Genomic DNA, 26,596 nt, shown 5'->3' on the forward strand with positions numbered 1-26,596 from the left:
TCCTGCCTTCAAACAGTGGGGGGTCACATCTTCTGAAATTTAAAGGATTGTCTAAAAGTATGGTGCTTTTGGTTTGGGGGGATCAAAAATTCAAGTAGAATAACAAAGAACAAGGAAAAAAAAATTCCCCAAGCTGTGAAACCTTGCTACTTAAGATAATGACAGAAATGTATGACTGCTTCCTTCCCCGGCAGAAAGGAGAACAATTAGAAGGCTGAAAACAACAGGCCCTTTGTACCAGCATGTTATGTTTTGCTGATTCTATTACCCATTGGTTGGGAGATAAGAATAAACAGGACAACACCCTGTCTAACCCCAGGAAGAGGGGGTGGAGGGGGAGCTGGTTACTTCATTCTTGGGCATGGATGTGCACACTATTTCTTCGCAAATCGAGGTACTTAAGAAAATTGTGCAAGCAATAGTCAGGAACTAGTAGAAGCATTCAGAATCCTTTCATTGCACAATCAAATCTTTTAAGAGTAAGCTGTGTGTAACAAAGAGCTTGATAGTTTTTCTCTACTGTGAAGGGCATTGAAGATATTTAAGTAATTGGTGATTATTTCTCTATGCCCTTTATTTATCAATCCTATTTTTGTTCAGTCTTTGAAAAACTTAAAAATTAGGATGAGTAAACATGTAAACATAGCCTCCTTCCTTGTGACCTATTGTATCAAAAAAGCTTGCAAGGAATCAATCAGCAGTCACCAGGGGAAAGAAAGGGACAAAAAGGGGAAGTTGCCAGTCTGGGTGCGAGGTGCTCTGATGTTCCCACAATGGAGAATTCTGCCCAAGGACAGCAGATGCTAAACCAAGTTAGGTTCTAACCAGCCAGTCACCAGATGGTATGGCACCATTGGTCTCCAGAAAACCGAGAAAAGATTTGATCTTTCTTGGGACTGTCTCCGCATACACCTGACTAACTGGAACCATCAATCTCTACTCAACCTCTGCCATTCCTTAGCAGCTCTCCCTCACTCTTCCCATACTGGTGTGTGAGTGGCTCAGGTGACCCAAGCCCTGAGGGACCATGCCAGCTCCTGGTATCCAAAATGAGTTTAAGGAAAGCCATTCTAAAAGCTCATTGCCCTCCAGCCACACTGGCCTGCTTTCTGCTCCTCCAGCCCACTCCAGTGGTTCCCACCTTGGGGCCTTTGGATTTGAACTTACATGCTCAGGATGCTGGCTTCTTCTCGTTCTGCAGTATCATCACAAACGTCACTCTTTAAAGAAGACTTTTCCTCCTAACCCTAATGATGGTACCTATCCCTAGTCACTCTGTCTTAACTTGGTTTTATTTTCTTCATAGTACACATCTTAATTATTTGTTTTTATGTATACCATTTTCTCCCCTGACTAGAATGTAAGTTCCACGAGGACAGAGACCTCATCAATCTTGTTCACCCTTGTAGACTCAGTATCTTAAATCCTACCTGGCACACAGTACATGCTTAATAGAAATTTATTGCAAGAATGAATAAATAAACAAACAATGAACAGATGAACAAGACAACCTTGTACAGAACCAGTGGAAAAAAGGTCAAAGCAGAATTTGTCACCCATCATCAACCACACTCCCGCCATTTTTTTTCCGACTTTCCCTGTGGGACCGGGGGTGAAGCTACATGTGAATGTTAAAGCAGGGAAGCAGAGCGAGAGAAGCCATGGCTGTTTTATTTGGTGCTCTAAACATAAAACCACTCTGAAATGATTTGCAGGAGATTCTTGAAATTCAAATAGAGGAGGAAAAAAAAGAATGGCTATCAGCAAGGTAGTTCTGCCAACCTAATTATGCCCCGTGACATGTAATTGTGAACTGCTGAAAGACAAATGGTGAAGCAAGAGAGTTATTATAAACACATACACAGATAAGACTGAGGTGTTAATTTTTAAGCAACTGTCATAAATCTGGTTCCAGGATATTATTACCATTAACATTATTCTTATTATAACAAAGAGTCTAAGCATGGTGACGAGCTCCTTTCATGTATTTCTCAATACCTAGGAAATTAAGTTTACTAGTCAATCCCTAGCTGAGACACCTGAGAAAATACGAGGACACAATGAAAATGGCAGAACACCAGTTACACCAACATGAAAAGAGCTTTTCCATACATTGGAGATCATTTAAAATGCATTCGAATCTTCCTATAGCCATCATATTACACAATCCAAGAAATGTATACTCAACAGCTCCTTATGTGGCAGATTCAGCCTCTACAGAGGCAAAAATAAAACGCAACAGAAACAGAAAGCCCATACTTAGTAAATGAGAAAAGTATAGGAATGGAACTGTCAATAGCGAATGGAATGAAAGCATCTCTCCCCTGGAACAAGGATTCAGAAAAGGATGGGGGGTGGGGCAGGGAATAAGTAATAGCTCCTATTATATTAACAGGTGACAAAAATCATGAGGTGCAATATTGACAAAGGTTCTAATTACTGCTATGCTTGAAAAGCATTTCAAATTCTAAAATGTTGTTTGTATATTATTTACCATCTAATAAACTGATTTGTCATTATCACACATTCAAGTTGTACAAATGAGTTTTTTCCCGCTTTACTGAAAACTCAGAATCGGGCTCAAAAACAGACTCAGAGAGGAGAGTTTTACGATAACTCATGCAAACTATGATACGTAATATTTAAAATACAGTGAAATCATTACGGATATCATCCAAAAATTTAAAAAGTCTTTAAAATGGTTATTAATAATGTACCCATTTTAGTTTGCGTGGGAATGTTTAATGTCATCTACCAAAAAAGAATACTAAAATGGTATTCATTATGATTAAGACCTAATCACTAAAGAAATCCAGAGGTATGGAATTTGTAATCTTGCATACATGTTTGTAAAATATGGACTGGAGAAAGAACCATTTAATTTACCAAGAAGCCCTTTGATCTCTCATGAATTATAACCAATAGGACGATGGCAAGTTTCAGTGTGGAGGTCTTTCTGGATGGCTCCTACTAGACTTGGGGTTCCTCTATTCCTGTTTAGGGTACACAGTTGATCTACAAAGACTGTCATTTTTGTTCCAGCCTTGCTTTACAGAGCCCCAAGCAAAGCCCTCCCCATAAATAAGGCAGCAGGACCCCGGGAGCCAGCTGAGTCATAAACCTCACTCAGTCGCATGTGGCTCAAGGTGTTGGGATGTTGAGAGAGTCGAGCCAAGCAAGTGGAATCAATTTAGCTCAGAGTCAGGAAAAATAGAGTGCTTCCTCCCACCCCCCACCTGGCAGAGGAAGATACCACAGTCCCCCCTCCACAGCTCAAATACAGGGAACGGTAACTCAACCCAGGAAAACATCTAGGCCAGGGCAGACATTTTCCACAGTCTAAAAAGAAAGAAAAAAACGGAAAAAAAAAATGATATTTGACAACAAACCACAAGTTTTTAAATGTACGGTTCTCCTGTTTTTAAACATAAAAGCAGTCTTGTTGCTGCTAAGTTATTATCACCATCACATTTTTTGACATTTGTGCCCAGTACTACTTGGCCTTAGGGTCCTTAGGCATATTGCTTTAAAAATACAGAGTTAAACATGTTTAAATCACTTTAAATATCTCACAAAGCAGCAAACAGACAGCCTGCCTGCTTGGGCATGCAACCTTGAAAAGAGAAGCTTTACAGAATTGCCTGCAGGTCAACAAATTCTGGTTTGGCAGACTGATGTCAGGAAGGAGCTATAGAAAATAAGGTCCTCTGTATGAAAAATACTCTGCCTTCGCTTCCCTCAGATCAGAACTTGGAACTCTTACCAAACATGCCCTGAACAACTGCAACTCTCATAAGGTGCTAAAAACTCCCAAACAATACGGCCCCTCAAAATTGTGTACAAATGAGAAACATTTAATGAACAACCCTTTCTTCACCAATAATTCTGCTTAAATTAAGTCCAGCAGACTCTTCAAAGGGACCAAAGAAGACCCCTTGTTAAGACAAATTCTATATATAGACATCCAAGACAATTATATGATGCAAAAACCAAATATATATAATTATCCTAGTTTCTACATTCCCATTATCTTCATAAATATAGGATAAAAATCAGTCTAAATGACTTTCTCAGACCTCCTCAAGGATTACGACTAGCCAGCCAGCTTTTAAAAAGTATATGTATATAGTAAAGATCAAAAGCAAATGTTCTGGTCAGTTCTTTTCTACTCAAGGGTTTTACTAAGAATGTGTGCAGTTTTCAGGGAAAACACCACAAATGACAGCTGTTCAAAAGCATGGAAATTAATTGGCAGCATGAATTTCCTTGACTAATAGGGAAAAACTTACAGTCACGTGTTATGATGAGCTTATTTTTCCCATCCTTAGTGAAGGATATTCATTGTTAAATGAATAAGATTTTCGAATAGAAATACAACCAAATAAAATCCTGAGTACCTAAGCAAGTAAAACGCTGCATGAAACACAGCCACCTATTACTGAATGAACAATGGCATTAATGAATGGATTTTAGGGGTAAATAACATATAAGGAAAGGTTCAGCTTGTAGGTCTTGATTTTCTACAGGTAGAAACTAAACTGAGACAACAATAAGAACAATATATTTACTGTACTAAAAAACAGTAATAAGACACGTGACTCCCTCCAAATTCCCCCAGTTAGCCATGTGCTTTGAGCTATTTTTCTAGCAGTGGTGTGATTTACACTGATCCATCCACAGTCTGACACAGGGACTCTCAAGTCGTTGCCCTTGTGACCAATGGTAAGAATGGATGAGACAGCTGGTCAGGATTAGGCAAGCAGCCTGTGGCCCTGGAACCAAGTTGTGTTACTCTGTCCAGAGCTATGACCTTGGGCGTCTTAGCATTATGCTCTTACCACCTAAGCTAACCAGCCACTGATCAGCCATGGTCCAACATTTATCACTCTGGGGGCACAATGTGTTCAAAATCTCAGCATGACTTTATTTCGTGGCCTTTGAATTGAGTCCAAGACACTCAAAGACTCATGCATAGTGGACTCTACACACAAACTGCCCCTCAAGGCACCAATGAGATGTCCAAGCAGGAGTAATGATGGCCCTTCCATCCTAATGGAATGACAGCTCTGACAGAGCTCAGGCAAAGCAAGAGTCAAAGAATTTCCAGAGCATGTTCTCCAAGTGCCACAACGGAACAACATACCTGGCCATCCCCAGACTTGGAAAGTTGGCAGGGACAATGAGTACATCCAGCCTGGAGAACGGGTGTGTTCCCAGGACAGAGTGTGCTGCTGAGAGGCAAGGAGGGATCAGCCGCAGAAGGGTCTCTTGGCAGGCACCCTTGAGGCACACTGGGGCAAAAACCCGATGAGGAATGATCTCCTGGGTGGTGGCAGAAGCATTCTGGAAGCGGCAGGGGTATTCCATGTGACCACAAACGCCAACATACCTGGGAACAACATGAAATAAACAGATGCAGTTTATGGTAAATCAGGTTTATTCTTCTTGCCGTGAAGGTGCGGAAGTCTCACAGACAGGGACAACTTCGAAGAGACAGCGGTTCAGACAGGCTCACTAGCAAAGACAGTTCATTTGAGTTCTTGGCTTGTCTGTTTCTGTGCAGCAGTGAAAAATTACAGGTCGAAATACTTACTGATGTGCTCAATTGATTGAGTAGTTTCAGTCTAAGCTAAATAAAGTAGTAAAATCTTGTTTCAGAATAAATAGGGGGGAAACCCCCAGACTCAAAACAACAAAACAACCCCCCCACCAAAATAAAAAGCAATTTCTGCCCTCTAAAATGTGTTTTTCAAATATCACCACAGGAAAAATTTTCTCCAAATGAGAGATGATTCATAACTGATAAAGGAAGGGACAGTACAACCAAATTAAAGATTCCATTCCAGAATTTCCTAAAATAAAAGATGTGGACACAGGTAGAACAATGAAGCAAATGACAGTAGAGGTTCCAACTTGTCAAAAGAACACAACCCATTTTACTGAAAAGTAATCTAGGTGTTCTTTACAAAGGCCATCAAAAGTTAGGCTGGTAAGGAACACAGAGGCACTTTTGATACAATATTTTCCCCAATGCACTTTCAATACAAATTTAATTGAATCAACCTTTTACGGAAACAGATCAGAGCCCAGCCCGTACTATCTGACCACTGCCAGTTATTCCGTCAAAGGTGGAGCTAAAAACGAATTCCTAGAGCCTGACTCACAGGCCTCAAGAGAACCTACCTACCTACCCAAAGAAATTGACATCAAAGGGAACTCTGTTTTTTCACCTATTAACATGTCCTTTATTCAAACACAATGGAAAGTCCCCTAATTTTAATTTACAATTATAATTCTAACTATAGGTACTTATTAGATTCACAGTGAATACTGAAAAACCTTAAAATGCTGGCACATCCCAATATGAGCAGACCGCAACACCTCTCCACGTTTGTGAAGTGACTTTCACCTGATCAAGGCCAGCACTGCCCAAGAAGAGCCACACAACTGTGAAGAAACGTCTCACCCGCCACAGCATGGTGCACAGGACACAGCTGCCAGCACTGATGGCGTTTCACCACAGTTGAGAGTAAGAAAAATCGATGGAGGCTCATAAAAACCTCTGCCAGGATAAAGTGACAGGAAGAAAATAATTATTGACGTTGAACCCTAGCCAGAGTCCCTGGATTGATAACCTTGCCTTATGGAGAAAGTGAGTAAAGTTGCCTACTGGTAAACATTTAATGGAAAAGGCTGCAGTGTCCACCTAACGACAGAGACTCTACTGGCCTATCAATTCAATCAAAGGTCTCACGAAGTGAAAAAAGCCATTTATTGAATAAAACACCACAATATCTTTTCCTAATGTATTTACATAGGTTTATAATGCGCTATAGTAATTTAAGCTTGCACTCTCTGAAAAGCTTTCAGAGCATGTTAAGTAATGGAGAAATTGGAGGTGAAGAGGCATCTTCAGGACAAAGGGCATAAGTTTACATTCTATCTATCAAAGCACAGTTTTGCAAAGAGGTATTCAATTAGCGTATGTAGAAACACACCATGAGGCAAGACTATTTCTTGCAGGCAAGAACCCCAAAGGTTAGAGAATAGTTTGAGGTAGCCAATGCTATACCAAGAAAAAGTCAATTTGTTCAAGAGAAAAGGTGAGTTAAATTCTCTCTGGACATGAATGGCACTAGCCAGAGTAATGAAGGTTATTCCAGCTGTGTGACTTAGCATCATTTTTCATAATCAAAGCCTGGGAGAAAATGCAGGACTTTAAGGCAATCAAGCTATGGGTAAGTGGGACCACTAAGGCTCCCAATAAAGATGGAAATAGCATTAGGGAAGCCACAAGTGGGTTCTGACATGAGGATCAGGAAACCTGGGCTTCAGTGGGTCTTTTCAGGCTGGGTAACTGTGACCCGAGGCAAGCAACTCGGCATCCAGGGCCTCTTTTTCCTCATCTCTAACACGGTCTCAGGAAAGCGGCTGCTGTGGGAGGGGAGGAATTGACTGGAGACAGGTGTGATGGAAATCTGGGAGGCGACAGAATATTCTCTGTCTGGTTTAGGGTGTACGCAATCATCAAAAATTCATCAAGCCAAACACTTAATATCTGTGCATTTTGTTGAATGTTCATTATACTTTAATTAAAAACAAACAGAAAACTTAAAATGGTTTCTAAGGTTTCTTCCGGCACTATCATTCTATGACAACTCGCCACATGAGCCCCTCTTCATACAACACCCATGTTCCTGAAGCAGTAAGGGAATACTGTACTTTTATAAAGACATGAAGAGTCTTCCATAGAACCAGAATTAACTCAAAAGTGCTGTATCCTCCTTTCACACTCGCCTTCAGTTGTTCCTCTCTGTATTTGTGCTTGCTCCAATACACTCTCAATATCCTCAACAAATCAAGCATTTATAAATAGCTATTCCTTGTGCCCAGACTTGTAATCAGAGTAGATTTTAATAGTAAAGATTAATAATAATACTTGATTTTCCATTATTAATAATCTGTAATACCAATGAACATAAGAATAATAAATAGTAACTCCTACCACAAGTGCTACTGAATATTTACTCTGTGCCAAGCACTGTTCTGAACACTTTATATGCATTATCCCAATTAATCCACACAACATTCCTAAAGAATAAGAACCACTTTATCACATCGTGAGTCATCATAAGCTCCTCCCTCCTGACCCTCCTTCCTCATATACCTCACTATGCTTCCTGAGTAAATTTGGATCCTGGATTTTTCTCGAGGCTGAGCTCAGCCGCTCTGTGGTTCTCCAGTTTCCTGCTGCTCCTTGTCCATATTACCCATCAATACTGCCAAGAGGGGAAGAATGGTGACATTTATTTCAGGCTGGTACATCATGGGAACTAGACCACTGGTTCCCTCTTAGACAACTGCGGGGCTGAAATGATTTTACAAGAGGTTTTCTAAGGAGTAAGAGTGACCATGTTTTACTCAGAATCACAAGATTAGAAATTGCCTCAAGAGGTTCTCCTTCAGCCATCCTCTTGTTTCAAGAAGGCACTGTACTGAAACCACCTAACACAAAAGTTTTCCTGCCATAGGTTCAAAAGAAATTGCTAGAGAAAGTCTCCCTTGGGAATGTATATCCTTTTTTTCATGACCCCTTCCTCGGTTCAACCTGACAATTTAGTGAATATTTCCTGCATTCTTGCTCTATTCAAGGCACCCAGCAGGGTGCTACAATGTACACACATATAAATCAATCTCTGATCCTACCTTTGAGGAGTTTACAGTTTTGTTGGGAGAAAAAATTAAAAATTCTGATAAGTACAGTGACACAGTTTACACAATTTATTAACATGCTTTAGCAAGCAAAGTAGATGCTTGCTAAAAATCTTAAGTGTTCAAAATCCTACCACCAGCCCCCAATGTGTCATTGGCAATGATGTCAATATACATGATGATGCAGTAAGGTCCAAAAGCCAGAGGTGTTTTCTTAGGGCGTTCAGTATATTACAAAGCAAAATGAGGTATGTGCAACAAGAGACAGAAAGCTGAAACATCCTGGGGGAGTAAGGGCTGGAGAAACACCAAGCCAGGAAAGGTTTCTCTCATAGCGAAGGGTGTACTGGAAATTGGCATTTTATATATACATTTCACAAATATGTATGTATTTTACAAATATAAATATACATATTTCCTCTCTCTATATATATGTCATATATATGTATATATATTTACGTACACATACATATATAAATGTATATATAAAATTTTTTCTTTTGTAGCCTTTCAAAGACATAGAGCAAGGGCCTCAAGCTCCAAGGTTCACAAGGCAACTCTTCATAGGCTTTACAGCTCTAGAGAAGACCTCTTCCTCCATCAAGTCATCCCTTCTTTAGGAAGAACAACCTCAATGCCTTTTCTTCTTCCTGGTGCCTATTTTCCATGCTTTTAATTATTTTTGCTGAGTTCTTCTGAATTTTATCCAAGTTTCTGCATCATGCTTAAATTGTATGGCCCCAAAGTGAAGACAATGCTTTAACAAAGGCCCCGAAAAGTTAAACATAATACAAAGATTCCCCTGTGGCTGAAGGTTATGCTGCAGCCAAATAAAACTAATAAACTTTCAACAGCTTACCTAAGTGCCTCATACCTAACGGATTCTCTCAAATGCTCACTCAAAGCACACTAGTGTATGTGTGGAACTGGAGTGGGAAGAGGAAAGGTTCTTCCTATATTTCACACAAACAGTGATGGAAAGTTCCGTGACCAACACTTTGGGACCCAGATAAACACTTGAGGCAAGTGAAAGCCTATGGTATGTAAAGCCCCTGTAAAAGTTACATTTCTGTGACTTGAACTGGTGGTCTTAGGAAGATCTGAGGTAGAAAGGGGGTTGCAGAAGGCAAGGCGACCAGATGTGAGCATAACCAAAAACACCATGGCAGTTGGCACTTCAGAGCACCTTTGTTGGCAAATTTAGCATGAGCCAGAGATGTAATAGATAAAAACACAAAGCCACCCTCTGATGACTAAAGACAGCATACATGAACCATGCAACCAGGGAAGGATTAAGCAAATGTAAGCTATTATTTGATCAGCAGTTCATTTCTGATGGACAAGCACAGTGATAAATGAAGGGAAAACTTAGTCATAGCAGGTCAGACATGGAAGGGCGTGTGGGAGGGACTCCATTCCTGGGGCCTCTCGATGTGTGGAATGGCACCCTTCATCTCTCTCCCAAGCTCATCTGATGGTCTTGGCCACTCTGGGCTTTCTGTTTCCCAATCTGCTTGCCCACAGAGGGGATACTTTCTGGCCGTGAGGCAGGCTGTGTGTATCTGTGTTATGGAGGCTGGCAGCGGTCCAGCTGGGTGGGTAACTGGTGGGTAAGTGTGTCTAATTTGGAAATGGAGTATTAGTCCTTCGAGACGGTGCCCCTGAGCACTCCCTCAGTCCAGCTTCCATCAATAATACAACCTTTATTTTTGCTCTCCTCCTGTCTGTTTCTCAATTGGTTCTGAACTCAGGAGGACAAGAGTGGAGTCATAGTGACCTCTTCCCCTAGAGATTTCCCCTCAGAAATTTCAGAGAGCATCTCTTCCCAGAATCCCCACTTGATGTGGCCGTGTCCTCCTCCCCTCACAACTGTGAATGCAGGAAAAGTGAAAAGCCACTTCAGCTGCTTCTGGGCAGCAAAGAAAACAGAGAGGAAATGGTTGCTGCCCACCCTTTTACCTCGTATCTCTGGGAATATGACTAGAAAGCTAAAATACCACATTTCTTTCTTTGCCTTCCCCTAGCCTTCCTAAGGCACATTTTCCAACTGCACACCTCCTCCAGCAGTCACTCAGCCCAGAGAGTGCAGTGAAGAGCAGAGTACTTCTTCACCATGAAGACTTTGAGAGCCCAGAGCAAAATCTTGACTCTGCAGAGAAGGAAAGTATGGCATTGCCCAAATGGCTTTTGCAAGCCCAGCAGGGATGGCACCTTCAGGCTCAAAGGCAATGCTCTTGACTTCTGTTTTCTGTTTCACACAACATACTCCAATCAGTAACAGTGGCTCAGTCATGGAGCTAACTCTTCAGGTGGGAAGGGAGATCAGACTCCAGGGGAGGCATCGATGTTACACAGTTTTTTAAAGTCCCCAGGTAAAATTCTGAATGACCTCTCTAGGGGGCTGAGCCTGGATGTGAAACCAGGAACTCACTCAGTAGGAATATGAATATGAACAAGTTGCTGTCTGAAGCCTCAGTATCTTCATCTATGAAATGGTGACAATAACACCTATCTATCTTACAGGATACTTTATACAGCTCAGGGAAAACAGTTCAAAATAGGTAAGTTACTGAACAGGAAGTGAAAATTACCTCCCTTCCTTCAAAAAGCAAAATGTGGGCAATAAGACAAGCCTGTCACAAGAAAAGGTTCAATGGCTTTATCTCCCAACAATACTAACCACCACAGGTATTGCAGTAAGAGTGAAAGCAATGGGGCAAAATAAAACCAACACAAAAGTAATTTGCACTAAGAGCATATCTTACTTGGTTTTCAAGGATGAACTAACCACCCGTAACCGTTACTCTGGGCTTTCTCCATCAGAAGGTACTGACTTAGTGACTTTCTGTAAATAGGAGAAATGATTAAACTGAGCTTGGGTGCAGAAGTCCTAGGAATGAGGCATGATGCAATAATGCATGATTAGCACACTTCTGTGCTTCTTATGAGCGTCCCCCTTCTCTGTTTTGGCTCTCAAAGCTAGAAGTAGCCTCTGGTGAGACTGCAAGTAAATATCCAATGGCACGTACTAATTTTTAAGAACTTTAAACTGATTTTCTCTGATCCACTCTGAACAAGAAGAAATTACTACTGAAGTTAACAGAGCCCTGACCTAGCAGGATTCTCTACACCCAATGGCCTTGTGACCGCTTCCTTGTGCCCTGTGCTCCTAAGGAGGCTGACCAGCCCAATAAGGGAGGCCCACCCCTACCAACACAGTGCTAACAGCAGCCACTGGAGCCAAATCAGCGCAGCGGCCTACAAAGCAATCCACCAGACAAGCAACTTCTTATTAAGTTGTGTTTTTGACCAAATAAACACTGAAAACCAAAGTTAAAAGGTGTAGAAGGACGGAAAGTGTTGAATCTGAGGATTCTGTTGACTTAACCAAACAAATAAAAATATTTCACCTGACTTCACAGAGGATTTCATATATATTTCTTTTCTTTTCTCTTTCTTTCTGCATAAACAATATGCCCACATTTTTGCCTCTCAACAATCTTTTCCTCCCAGTAGGGCTTTTCCTGCTTTGATTAATTATATTTTGGTTTAGTTTCCCAGCAGAGATGACTCACGTTCCCAGTACTTGGAATAAATGCATCATACTGCTCCTGCGAGTGTTTGTTTTTCAGCAAGTTACCAAATACAAACCTGAAATCAGCCTCAGAAGATGAGAGGGATCTCTCTGTTGCCAGATCATTTGATAAACAGGTCTCTGGCTTCATTCTTTCCCAGGATCCCACTGCAATGGTGAAGGTGGAGGCTGGCATTGGCATGGTTATGTAGTAATGCCAGCTCGAGCACCCTACAAACAGACAGAGAAAACCCATAATGAGGCCAGTGAATGATTCTGAATCTCACTCTGTAGGTCTTCTCTTTAGGCACTTGAAGAGCTTATGTGATAAGATGGTAAGAGCTAATTATTGGAGGTGGGTCAAGTCAACTGAAGGGGCATTATTCCAGGTCTCAGGGGGAAGTGTAAGAGGAATGATGGTTTCAATATAGCCAAAGAGGTTTGGATCTCCTTGAAGATCAGAGATCAGTTTGAAGCCCTTCAAATGAGGTTATAAATAAAGGGTGGTGGTTGAGGTGGTCACTAATAGTTGTATGCAAGAACATGTCTTATTCGTCCTTATTGTCCTGCACAGTATTTGGCATAAAAAAAGATGCTCTGTTGAATGCATGAGTAAATGAACAAATAAATGTCACTTCTGTGCTGCTAAACTATTTTGTGTAAATTCAATTTAAGTCAAACTAAAATGGATATAGAAGAAAACAATGAGAGTAGGGAAGGGAAATACCTGTGTTTTAGTTCCAACTCTGAAACTAATTAGCTGTGGAAGTTCAAGTCTTATCTCTCATCCTTTTTACCAGTTAATGTATTGGGCTGGTCCCCCATTCCTCATTGAGCAGATGAAAAACAGGACTAGAGGTTCAGAGAGGTTCGGCGGAGCCAAGGACTCCGAGCTAGTTTGTAACACGGCTGGAAGTATAGTGGGCCCCCCCACCCCCCACCCCGCGCCAAGGGTGTGCCTTCACTTAGTCCACGCCGTAGAGAAAGACTTTACCAAAGGAACAAATGATTCATAACTTAGAACACTATACTTCCTTACTTCTAAAGCAGGAAAATGATTCTAATGTTTCTGAAATCTGAATGTGTCATATAACCTGCATTAATATAGTATTTTTTGGGGGGCATCTGCTATAAATTGATGGTCTGTCTTAAGAGGAATTGATATCACCTCATATTTTGAAACCTAGTTCTCTACACCGCATGTTCCTATGGTGGGGGACTTCCATGAGACGATACCTCCAGCCTCTCTTTCAGTCCTTTACTAACCCCTTTGCAGGAAGTATTCTTCTCTTGCCTGTTTTAAGTTTTACAGGGTTAGACACTCACAGAGCGGCCTGTAGTTGTTCAGTTTGGTTCGTGAGTGGATAAGATGTCAAATTCAGGGTCAAAATATTAACATGCCAATATTGGTCAGCAGACCTAACATGACATTTTTCAAAGAGCTTTACCAGTAAAAATCAATAATAAAGGTTCTTTTTTCATTTTTAAAGATTGGCACCTGAGCTAACAACTGTTGCCAATCTTTTTTTTTTTTCTGCTTTTTCTCCCCAAGTCCCCCCAGTACATAGTTGTATATTTTAGTTATGAGTCCTTCTAGTTGTGGCATGTGGGACGCCGCCTCAGTGTGGCCTGATGAGCGGTGCCATGTCCCCGCCCAGGATCCGAACCTGCGAAACCCTGGACGGCCAAAGCGGAGCGTGTGAACTTAACCACTCAGCCACAGGGCCGGCCCCCAAAGGTTGTATTTTGATCTCCCTGTGCTTGGCTTCTTTGTCTCTCAACTAATTCTGAATTCAGGAAGGTAGGGGAGTCATTATTTATTACTCTCTCAAACTCTACCAACTTAGATCCAAAGAAAGACATTACAGAATTCCTCTGATGAAGAACAATCTTTAATAGGAAACAAAGACTTAAACTGAGAGAAAAAATAAATATGACACCAAGTTTGAATAAATACACTATGCTATCAAGTTTGGAAGTCACTAGAGGAGATACTTGAAGGAGAAATACTGAAAGGCATGCTCAGAACTGCTAGAAACCCAACACCGAGGCAGCCTTTCTCTCAAACTTGTTCTAAGTTTCAGCTTGCTTCTGGAATCAGAATGGCCGCTCTTGAGATTACTCTCTCCACAGCTGACTAAGAAGCTGAAGGCATGCTCCTCTTTAAAGAGAAAAGCAAATCCAGTGATGCTAGAGCCAATGTGGTGAAGTGTGCAGCTTCTAATGGGCTTGAAGGAAAACCACAGCTTTAAAGAAAATCACTGCTCTGATCCGAAGTCAGTAAGAAAAGGGTAGAGGCAGTCCCAGCAGTCTTGATAAAAGCATGACATGGATCTGACATGACAGGCTGTCCTGCACCCACCTCCCTCATTGTTCTGCCTGCCCAAACTAACTCACTCTCTGCAACCGGATGTCTCTTCCTGGTTATTCCATGAAGAACTTCCGTGTGGACTGGACAACACAAGGAGAGCAGATGCAAGTTGTAGACAGAGTGGAGATGGAGGAAGAGGAAAGAAGTCATAGCTGAGGAACTAGATCTTTTGAACAGTCTTGGTTTAAAAGAAAAATCTCAAATAACCAAGTTCTCTTAATCAAAGGGCTGCAGTCTGGACATTCTTTCTCTGAGGTACATTGGGAAGTGTTTAGCATGGACCATTGAATGTTCCTTTTAAAAACTTCAGAGCCTTGGGGGTTCAGTAAGTAAACAGCAATGGTGAGGCTTTCAGGTAAAAATGGAACATTAAACACATGAGGCTACCTTTCCTTCCTCCCAAAACCCAGTCAAAAGATGGTAAAAGGATTTTTTAAGCCATAAACCAACAAGAAGAGGGGGAATAAAATAGAATACAATAGTTGCAAAATACTGGAAGCTAGAATGCAGATGGAAGAGTGACGAATGACGCAGCAGACCTGAATCCTAAGTTAGCAGTGGGGAAAGACAAGATTCCACCTCATCTTATCCCCTAAAAGCCACAAACGGCTGGGGGTGGAGGAAGTACTAAACTAAGCAGGAGTGGCTCCAGGACTATCTCAGGAGGGCTTAGATCCCTGGATGGCCTCCCCTACTTGGCACACCTGAGCTGTTCGCCCATCCCCCCCACACCCCAGCAAAAACTGGAGGTTTATCTTCTACAGAGAATAAAGGAGAGGGCCCCTAGACTAGGGGTAGGGAAGGACAATGGCACAGCTGCAGGCAAACGAATGGGATTGCATGAATATATGCACAGCAGATGCTGAGACCACCAGCCATCTTCCCTTATTTGGTTCCCAGAATGCTGGCAACCAGGCTTTTACCCTCTAGGCAGGAGAATGAAAACAGCTGATGCTCAAGAGAAGGCAACGAAGGATACTGACATTGGAGGTTTCCTACAAGCACCCTATGATGAAGCTCCCAGGCAACAAGCCCTGTGCACGCACTCAGAGCTTCCAATCAGCACTTCAGTCACCTATTCCTAAATGCCTGCAGACAAACCAAGAACCTCCAGGCATCCTTCAAAAGCCCGTGGCATAAAACTGAGGGACCAAAACACACAGACACCAACAACTTGGGGGACAGTGACATGCGAGAAGAAAATTGCCCAAAAGACCAATGTATACATACTAAGAGTTAAGAGAATTGACTGCAATGCTGAAACAAGAACAGCATAATGTTAAAAAGGAGCTCTCCAAAGTAAAAGGAACTAAAAACATGAGAGAAGAAAAGAACAACTCAGTAAAAGAGGGTGAGACGGACTATAAAGCTAAGGAAATCTCCCTAAAAGTAGAGGTGAAGAAAAAAAAAGACAAGACAAAAAGATAAGGGGAAAACAGCAATCAGTTCAGAAGGTCCAACATCCAAGTAACAGAAGCTCCAGAAGAAGACAGCAGAGAAAATAGAAGGGAGAAAATCATCAGTTAAAAGACTCGAGAAAATTTCCCCAAATTTAAGTTTCCAGATCGAAAGGGCACACAATACCCAGGACACTGGATACAAACTGACTTGTGTCAAGATACATCATTTTGAAATTTAGAGCCCTGGGGACAAAGACAATATCCTACAAGCTTCCAGAAAGAGAGGGGGAAAAAAACCACACATAATAAGGACATTTTCAGACACGTAGATTTTCAAAAAAATTCACCTCCCACACATCTCCCACCTCCCACTTTCCTATTCTCTGGAAGCTAATAGAGTATGTAAAGTATGCTTCAAAAAGAGGTAGTGAACCAAGATGAGGCCGGCCGGTGGTGCAGCGGCTGAGTTCATGCGCTCTGCTTCTGCAGCTGGGGTTCACCAGTTCAGATGCAGGTGCAGACCCACACTCGGCTTATGGAGCCATGCTGTGGCAGGCATCCCACATATGAAGTGGAGGAAAATGGGCACAGATGTTAGCTCAGGGTCAATCTTCCTCTGCAAAAAGAAGAGGATTGGCAGTGGCTATCAGCTCAGGGCTAATCTTCCTCAAAAAAAAAAAAAAAAAAAAAGTAGTAAACCAAGAAAGTGGAAGACAGAGGAGCCAATACAAAAGAAAAGCAAAGAGAACCTATAGAATGATGGAGAAGGGCCATCCCAGGAGCCAGCTATGCACCCAGTAGAGAGAGTAACTTGTGCCCACTGGAGCAGATTATAGAGCACCAGGAAAGACAGCCTCAGGAAGATGAAATTAAGAGAAAACCTGATGTATCTCAGCATCTTGAAAGATTTAAACAACTTTCAGAGAGTCTGGAGTTGGTAAATACATAGAAAACCAAGCAAATGAGAAAAACAAACAATAAGACAGTTATTACCTCCATGAAAAACTAACATGTTCTACAGAAATAATAATGTAATCAGTTTTACTACAAGACTCAGCTCTTAATAACCAACATAGATATAATAATATAAATGAAGAATATTGATCTAATCGAAGTTATGGCATTAATTATACTGTGAAGATGGGATTTGGGGAAGGGAGCATGTGTGTGATGGAAGGGGAAGAGAGCTAAATCCTCATCTGCCACAGCGGGAAGACCAACTCCGAACAATCAAGCATCTTATTGAACGACACAGATGTCAGCATCAAATAACCAACTAAAAGAAGTCAAAATGGTTACCTCTAAAGCAGGAAAAATAGAGTGGAGGTACTGAGGACTGCTATTTTGGACACAGGGTATAATAAACCCAAAAGAACTATTTTGACTCTTTAAATATGTGCATTTTTTAAGATAAAAAAATTAAAAAGCTAATCAGCCAATTAGTTAAAAGGTAATCTGAACAGAAAAAGAACAACATTTTTGGTTCTGAGATTCCAATAAAATAAAATGTAACTCAGAAGGAAGAAGCAATTTAGAGATAAAGAGTAGGCACTAACCTATTAAGAAATCTTTTTAAGGGGCCGGCCCGGTGGTGCAGTGGTTAAGTGCGCATGTTCCGCTTCTCAGCGGCCCGGGGTTCGCCGGTTTGGATCCTGGGTGCGTACATGGCACCACTTGGCTAAAGCCATGCTCTGGTAGGCATCCCACATATAAAGCAGAGGAAGATGGGCATGGATGGATGTTAGCTCAGGGCCAGTCTTCCTCAGCAAAAAGAGGAGGACTGGCAGCAGTTAGCTCAGGGCTAATCTTCCTCCAAAAAAAAAAGAAATCTTTTTAAGAATGAAACACTGGCAGTGATTTTTTGGATATGACACCAAAACCAAAAGCAACAAAAGCAAAAACAAACACGTAGGACTACATCAAACTAAAAAGCTTCTGCACAGCAGAAGAAACTATCAAGGAAAAGGCATCCTACAAAATGGGAGAAAATATTTGCAAACCACATATCTGATAAGGAGTTAATATCCAACTTATATAAGGAACTCATACAACTCAATAGCAAAAAACAAATAATTCAATTAAAAAATAGGTGAAGGACCTGAAAAGACATTTTTCCAACCCAGATATTCAAATGGCCAACAAGTATATGAAAAGGTGTGCAACATCAGTAATCATCAGGGAAATGCAAATCAAAATGACATATCACCACACTCCTGCTAGAATGGCTATCATCAAAAAGATAAGAAATAACAAGTGCTGGTGAGGATGGGGAGAAAAGGGAATCCTGATGCACTGTTGGTGGGAATGTAAATTGATGTAGCCACTATGGAAAGCAGTGTGGAGGTTCCTCAAAAAATTAACAATACTACTACCACATTATTAAACAGCTCCACTTCTCGGTATAATAGTCAAGTCATGGAAACACCCTAAGAGTCCACCAATGGAAGAATGGATAAAAAAAAATGTGGCATATTTACACACACACACACGTACAGTGGAATAAATGCAGCCATAAAAAAGAAGGAAATCCTGCCATTTAAGACAACGGGCTTCTTGGCAGCCCGAGGTTCGCCGGTTCAGATCCCAGGTGCAGACATGGCACCACTTGGCAAAAGCCATGCTGTGGTAGGCGTCCCACATATAAGGTAGAGGAAGATGGGCACGGATGTTAGCTGAGGGCCAGTCTTCCTCAGCAAAAAAGAGGAGGAGGATTGGCAGTAGTTAGCTCAGGGCTAATCTACCTCAAAAAAAAAAAAAATCATGTCATATACCTTAAACAATGTTATGTGTCAATTATATCTCAATAAAGTTGGGGAGAAACAAGAATGAAACACTATGCACAACAGACTTTCTCCCTTTGTTCTGCATTGAATTTATGACTGATTTTTTGCCGCCCCTCTGTTTCTTGTACCATCCATCTAGCACACGGGCAAGATGAGACTTGTGGAAACAGCAGGAACTGAAATTGCTTTCAAGAGCGAACACTGCTAACGGAATCAGAGGTATCTGTCAGATGCCTGCACAGGCAGCCCCGGAGAAGTCACACAGTGTGCCCAACCACATCGCCACCCAGCACCTCTATTAGGATGTCTGTACCCTCAAGGTGACGTAGGGAGGGCAGCAGAAGCCATAAAGTGAGGTGGCAGCAGAGAGGAATGAGATTAGCAATTTTTTTTTAAAAGTCAGAAACCTTAAATAGCTTGAAGTTTTGGAGTGAGACAGCAAAAGTGTTTGTGACAACAGAACCTGAGTCAAGTCAGCAAAAATATTTTAGAACTGTTTTGCTCCCTCACAGTCTTCTCTGAAGTTAAATAATGGAAAGAAACATTTCTTTAGGAAATGTATTGAAAATATCACCCAAACCACTATTTTACACGCTCAAGATGACTTTCTGATATACAGCCCTCAAGATTTGTACTTTTTTTAGATTCCTCAAGTTCCTCTACTTAGTAGGGCTCATTTGGAATAAAGTGTTACATACTTCAAGCTTTTGAAGCCAAAAAGTTTTCTAGGCTACCAAGTGACAGCCAGATACGGGCAGATCAATAGGCTGGGCCAAACAAGAAGTGGCCAGGAACCCACTTCCCAAACACTCTGGTGGGACTCTTTGCGGAAGCTTCTCAAAGGTGGCCGGCCCTGGGCCTCCTGCCTGCCCCTGTGAGTGCCGGAGCCGGGGCTGCGACGACTGGGTGCCTCCATTCGTCCATGACCACGAGGGCAGGTCGAGTATCCTCGTTAGGTAGAAAGGTCTCTTTTAGGCTGTCTGCTCATGGATTATTCCACTGAGCCCAATCGTGCATAAAGACTGCCCACTGCCACAGGGAGCTAGCTACTCACATGAGGAATACTTGACCTCGTCTTCAAACCAGACTGCAAAAAATGCAAATAACAAGGTGGAAACACTCCCCAGAAAACAGAGCATGCATTCCAAAAATGAAGAGAAATGCTTTCTAGATTATCTATTGTTTGGGATAAGTCCACCTTGCAAAGAGAATTGATGAGAGTTTATTTCTTCTGAATATATCCATTGATTGAGTTCCAGCTCTGGAATCTGACTTCAGGAGTTCAACCCCCGGCTCCACACTTACCAGTTCTGGCACATTACTTAATCTCTCTATGCATTAATTTCCTTGTCTATAATAAGAGAATAATCACAGTATCTACTTTACAGGATTATGTAAGGAATAAGTTATATAACAGAGAGAGACATCACTAGGATAGTAATTGGCACATAGTAAGTGCTGAAGAAATGCTAACTGCTGACTGTTCTTTATAGCTGTCTCTCTCTGTGGCTTGGGCTGACCTTCTGGAGGCAGAGACGAAGAATGTTGAAGGTATGGCTGCCACATGTGCACCGAAGCCTGTGGCCTGATGAGGCCCACATATGGGGTTTAAGGTTGAATGGCATTAAAACGCAATGCACACAAAGCGATCCATTTAAAGTAGAATGACAGCCCAAAGGGGGCATCCTGTATGACTTCATATAGAATGGACCATTTGGAGACTATTTAAATGGTGTTTACTTTAAATGAGCCATCCTCGATGAAATAGACATTGAATGCTTGCATTTTCCTTTTTGATTCAATCCAATTGCCCTAGACTCCTTCCCTACCCCAGCTGCAAAACAAAGAGAACACGCTGTACTTGAATTAACCCAGAGTTTTTCCTCTGCAGAGGCCAGAAGCCCATGGCACCAGTGGATGATTTCACGGCAGCCAGGCCGGGATCCATTAGCAAGACTAACAGGGAGAGGGAGGGAGGGAGGGCCCAGAGGAAGCGGCACTCCCTCACTGTGCAGGCTTGAGCAGCCACCCAGCCTGTCTCCCTTCAGGGCAGATCCAGGAAGGCTGGACTTCCTCAGAAAGTTCCCCAAAGGCCCGGTGCCACCTTCTCAAGTTGGAACTTATTTGGGGGGGAAATCCTTATACTTTCATTGTCACATGAGTAATATAGATACGTCATATCAGATATTGTTCTTATAATCATGCTCGCGGCTGCTACAAAGTAGAATTTTCATCTCTGAACCGGGATTGAAATTTCCCTTTAAGATGACTGTTTTTGTAGGTATGATAAGGATTTAAAATGGGTCATTTTTCAAATCATAAGAGGCAGTTTAAAATTTAGTTTAAGGCCTTTCCCAGTGGCATAGTGGTTAAGTTTGCATGCTGCACTTTGGCAGCCCAGGGTTTGCGGGTTTGGATCCTGGGTGTGGACCTACATACCACTCATCAAGCCGTGCTGTGGCAGCATCCCACATACAAAAACAGAGGAAGATTGGCACAGATGTTAGCTTAGGGACAATCTTCCTCACCAAAAAATAATTAATTAATTAATTAAAATTTATTTTGAAAATACTTATAGCTGGAGAATGTTAAAACAATTACTTTATTTTTTTCACTTACTACTCTAACAAACTGTCCTACAAACACTTATGAAGATTCTATATTCTAATGGAGGAAGAGCAATTATCAGTGAAGAGGGAAAAAGAAAGAACGTGATGGAGTAGTCAGTTCATGTGGGGAGAGAGAACTTTTTTTCTTTTTGGTGAGGAAGATTGGCCCTGAGCTAACATCTATTGCCAATCTTCTTCTTTTTGCTTGAGGAAGATTGGTGCTGAGCTAACATCTGTGCCAATCTTCCTCTCCTTTGTATGTGGGATGCTGTCACAGTGTGGCTTGACTAGCGGTGTGTAGGTCTGCACCCAGGATCCAAACCCGCGAACCCTGGGCCACCGAAGCAGAGTGTGCGAACTTAACCACTATGCTACCAGGCCGGCCCAGAGAGGGAACTTTTTATGCTAAACCTATGAAAAACTTTGCTAATTATTTGAGAAAAACACTTTTATTTAAAAAAAAGTTTAAAGAGAAAAAAAGTCAAGATACTGAAGTCATTTTTTACATATCGATCATGCCCACTAATAGTAAATTTAATACAAAATTTCTGGAAAGGTATTGTCCTATTCTCAGGGGAGTCCTGGATAAATTCACTCAACACACACCATAGGCACAGCCACACCACACACACCTACTCTGCTTCTACAGAGGCAAAAGCAGATGATTTATCTGTGCATTAACTATCTTTGAGTTAAGCATCTCCTAGAATTTCTTGTATTTAAAGAGTTATTGTTTTCACTGAAAATTAACACAGGCACTTAAATTCTTCCTATTAAAAGCATCCACTTGGAGGTGGCCCGGTGGCACAGTGGTTAAGTTCGGACATTCCACTTTGGTGGCCTGGAGTTTGCCAGTTCAGATCCCAGGTGTGGACCTACACGCTGCTTGTCAAGCCACGCTGTGGAAGGCGTCCCACATAAAATAGAGGAAGACAGGCAGGGATGCTAGTTCAGGGCCAGTCTTCCTCAGCAAAAAGAGGAGGATTGGTGGCAGATGTTAGCTCAGGACTAATCTTCCTCAAAAATAAATAAATAAATAAATAAATAAATAAATAAAAGCATCCACTTTATCTTTTAAACTTTTCCACTGTAGATTAGACAAACAGCATGAAACACTGGAAAACATCCAATTGATACAGGATTTTATCATATTTCTTTACTCAAATCTTATGTAGCCCCTGCTTCTTTCCTACCTCAAGACTGTTTCTTTCTCTAGCCACTATTATTTTTTTTTCCTACCTTTTTCTCCCCAAATCCCCCCAGTACATAGTTGTATATTTTAGCTGTAGGTCCTTCTAGTTGTGGTATTTGGGATACCACCTCAACATGGCCTAATGAGCGGTGCCATGTCCGCCCCCAGGATCCGAACCCTGGGCTGCCGAAGCGGAGCACACAAACCTAACCACTCAGCCATGGGGCTGGCCCCTCTCGCCACTATTCTTAATTTCAGAACTTCCCACCCAAACTATTACATAGGTCAAGCTATTTCATTATTTTGAAACATCTTTGTATCACAAAGTAAACATGCTTGATAATATGTATAGGAACATGTATATAAAGGAATACATGTATTTATAAGTGTATGTAGACACTATATATAATGTATACATTAAAAATATATTTCATATATTTATTATAATAAATACAATAGATACATAAAAAGTAGGGAAAGCTCCCAGTTTTGGCCGCTCTTCCTCTCTTGGCTCCCTTCTGCAGGTCTTTCAACAAACCCCAGCTCTTTTTCTTTCACTACTTTTTAGATGCCGAGTCTACACATTCTGGTTTTATGAGCTAGTGCCACCCTCTTGAATACCCATGGCGTGACTGTCTTTCATTAATTCTTCTCCACTGTTGCTCAAGGGCGGGAACTGGCACCAGAACAAAGGAGACAGTAAGAATGCCCTGGGCCGGTATGCACTGGCACTGCCTACCAGGGCATGCGCCAGGTCATGCCACAACTTCTCAAGCACTGATGCCACCCGGCAAGGCTTCAGGTTTCCCTCCCCGCAACATGGTACTGCCTAACGCACAGGAGACCCAGGAGAGAATGACCTTCCAGATCATTCCTGTGAACCAGGTAAAAGAGCGCCACCTACTGAACTGAGGACACAAGCGCCTCCATCGGTTTTGAGGTCTGTCTCTTGTGGCTAATAAATACCTAAAGGCATACATTGCACCAGGCTTGTTATTCCACGTCTCAACTGCCGTTCTGACCTATGACACAGATAACCTAGCTCCCCATAAACTCAAGTACAGAATGGATCAGCAAACTGGACACCAAATCACACTGCTCCAGATGGTCACAGGTACACTTCAGAACTTCACTCACTTGAGAAAAGTCATGACTGTCACGTCTAAGACAAAAGCCCAGAGCAACAAGAATTGGTATACACAGGCCTGCTGGAATCAACATTATCCAAAGGAAATCGTGATGACTTCCCGTACGCCAAGTTGGGCGAGCACAGCACTAGGAGGGCAAGCAAGAACGAGTCAAAAGCAAACCGAAAACAAAAGAAGGAACTGACAAAGAGTTAGAAAGCGCAAGGCATTATGTGAGACCTCATGAGGGCTGTAACAGAGCAGAACACAGTCCTCAGTCACCAGGAGCTTTCTAGAGAGAAAATACGAATGCACTCACTCTGTACTCCTACCCCTTGAAACACAGGTATGCGGACTAGCCCAGAAAAAAGTTTCCTCAGCTCTAGAAACAAGGGGCTATTTTCATTCTCTCTTTGTGGTGAAAACACTTAATCACAACCATTCCTAAATGTCTTTTAATTTACCATTTCCTTAGACGTAATTCCTGGTTGCATACTGTGGGAGCAGTCTAAATAGTATCGCTCATTTTAAGCCATCAAGAGGGAAAAAAAAGTTGGCTTTCAATTGCACACAGGAGGGTCTGGACCCTGAAATCTTGGCTTTTCCCTGGAATTTCCCACACAAAGTCAAGAGAGGGAATATCAGAGCTAGTCCATTGGGCAGGCCAGAGAGTAGCATTTTGCCCAGGATGAAGTAACGTCTACAGTCTCTTACTTCTGCAGAGAAAGATGAAACCAGATCCTATGCGAGGGCACATATAGTTTTTAACACCTTTCACTTGTTCATAGGTTTTTTTCTCCTACCTTTAGAAGGAGCTTAAATGAGTCAGTCTTGTTGATTTACTTGAGGCTTCCCATGAAAAATGCAAGTGAAATATTTTATTTTTCTAGGAAGCAGGAATAGACTAAATTAGACTCTGCACAAATAATACAAAACTAAGCAAAAAAAATTACCAAACAGGGGAAAATAAGAATGTACGACATCAATTTTTTTCCTTTAAAATCTATTGAGCCTGGAGAAAAAGCATAAACTCTAATCAGAAGTATAACTGAAGAAACAACCCTGAAATCACTTTTGTCACCACTGTCACTACCAGTAGTGGTTTTAAATACTTCTTCCATGAAGATATTACTTCTGTCTCATGACACGGAACACATTTATTCCACAAATAAGTACTGAGCACCTATTACATACAAAGCACTGTACTGGGCATCGCGTCTCTGTGCTTAATAGCTTAGCTACACTTTGGCAGGGAATGCAGGCCGACAACAACACGCAGGCGAACATTTCTGTCTGCCCAAGTAACACTGTGCTGAGGAAGCTAAATAATAAAGGAGCCAAACAAGTCAATCTCGATCTATGACCTTGACTTAGCCTCCTTGAAAAAAGGACAGTGACTTATCAGCCTACAAAATTCTTTCGATGGCCATCATTCTACAGTCTAAACCATTAGCCTTTCTTTTTAAAAATAGCTAGGAGACATGATTTCCCTCGGGTAGCAAGGACTCGGAGGCCCGTCTTCTGATTTTCGCTGCCTGCCCCAGGGCTGCTGTCACTCCTGTCGCTGTCATCTGCCTCATTACATTATGCTGCTCCCAGGTGCTGTGCCTCTTTCGGGAAATCAGCTGGTGCCTGGCAAAGGTGCTCATCAGGTCGATGTGTCACTGTGACAGAAACTGTGACTGCGGGCCGGCTTCTGCTGCTCGTGTTTGCAAGCATAGCTCATCATTTTAAAGGGGATGTGTACCACAGAGCACAGGTCCTAGGAGACCAATCTAGCAACCTAGAAAACAGGACTCGGACAGGAAGCAGCAGCATCTTGTATCCACATCTCCTTTTCCTCTGATGAGTGCAGAGACATTTGGAGACATTATTCGTCCTCAGAACAGTGATTCTGCGTCTGGCAAAGAGCTTTGTTAGCGCTCTTTCCTGGTTGTCCTCTGATAAACCTCAGCTCTGGGCTGCAGGAGGAACCGCAGTATTAGGCATAGAGTTCTTTCTCCTTGTCTAGCTCAATCCTCTCTCAGTTTGAATTGGTCAAGTCTGCTCTGTGATATCATATAAGGTATAAGTGGTATGGACATAAGCAAATCCCAATTAGCATTGACTTTATTAAACTCTGCCCTGAACTGGTCATTCTGAAAACAAAGGTCCACAGATATATTCCTGGAGGTATGAAAATTTTTCATGAAAATTTTCAAGTCATTTCTTGTTTTAATTTTTGATAATAATCTTCAAATAGCTAGACAGTCAGGCAATGAGAGACAGATATTGAAGGGGTCAGAACACTTTTTTCGGTAAAGGGCTAGTTAGTAAATACTTTAGGCTTTGTGGGCCATACAGTCTTTGTTGCAACTGTTCAACTCTGCCACTGTGGCACCAAAGCAGCCAGAGACAATGGTCATGTTCCAATAAAACTTTATTTACAAAAATAGGCAGTGGGCTGGATCGGGCCAGTGGGCTGGATCATCCAGATACAACTGAGTCTGCCAAACCGTTTCAGAGTTCACACCTGCATTAACTGGCATGACCGCACAGGGACCTGCAGCACTCCTTGAGAGAGAATGGGGACCGAACATAAGGATGATGCTTTCGGTGAGGAAAAGCTCAATGACATCACAGCACTCTATGTAAGCAAAAGCTTCACAGCATATAAAAGAAAAGTGGCAGAGAACAAGATCATCGTGTGGCTCAGGGTAGCACAGGCACGACAGTCCTAAAAGAACCTTATGGAGCTGTCAGCACAACATTCAGATCGTGAGGGGCAATTTCATTTCAGCAAAACATTAATCTTAACATTGAATTCAAGTTGTTTGTTTGAATTTTAT

At 41.9% G+C, this 26,596-nt stretch overlaps 1 protein-coding gene across 6 annotated transcripts in view; it reads right to left on the reverse strand.

Moving 5' to 3' along the window:
- Positions 1-26,596, reverse strand: part of AOPEP (aminopeptidase O (putative)) — a 332,639-nt gene that overhangs the window by 254,203 nt on the left and 51,840 nt on the right. For all 6 annotated transcript variants that reach the window (XM_046663936.1, XM_046663933.1, XM_046663931.1 and 3 more), the window contains 2 exons: positions 12,364-12,517; positions 5,144-5,389 (listed from right to left, as the gene is read on the reverse strand). In XM_046663936.1, the coding sequence (XP_046519892.1) occupies positions 5,144-5,389; positions 12,364-12,517 (400 nt within the window). The remainder of the gene's footprint in view (positions 1-5,143; positions 5,390-12,363; positions 12,518-26,596) is intronic.

This window comes from Equus quagga, chromosome 6 (genome assembly GCF_021613505.1).
Source record: "Equus quagga isolate Etosha38 chromosome 6, UCLA_HA_Equagga_1.0, whole genome shotgun sequence".
In the NCBI taxonomy this organism is placed as follows: Eukaryota; Metazoa; Chordata; class Mammalia; order Perissodactyla; family Equidae; genus Equus; species Equus quagga.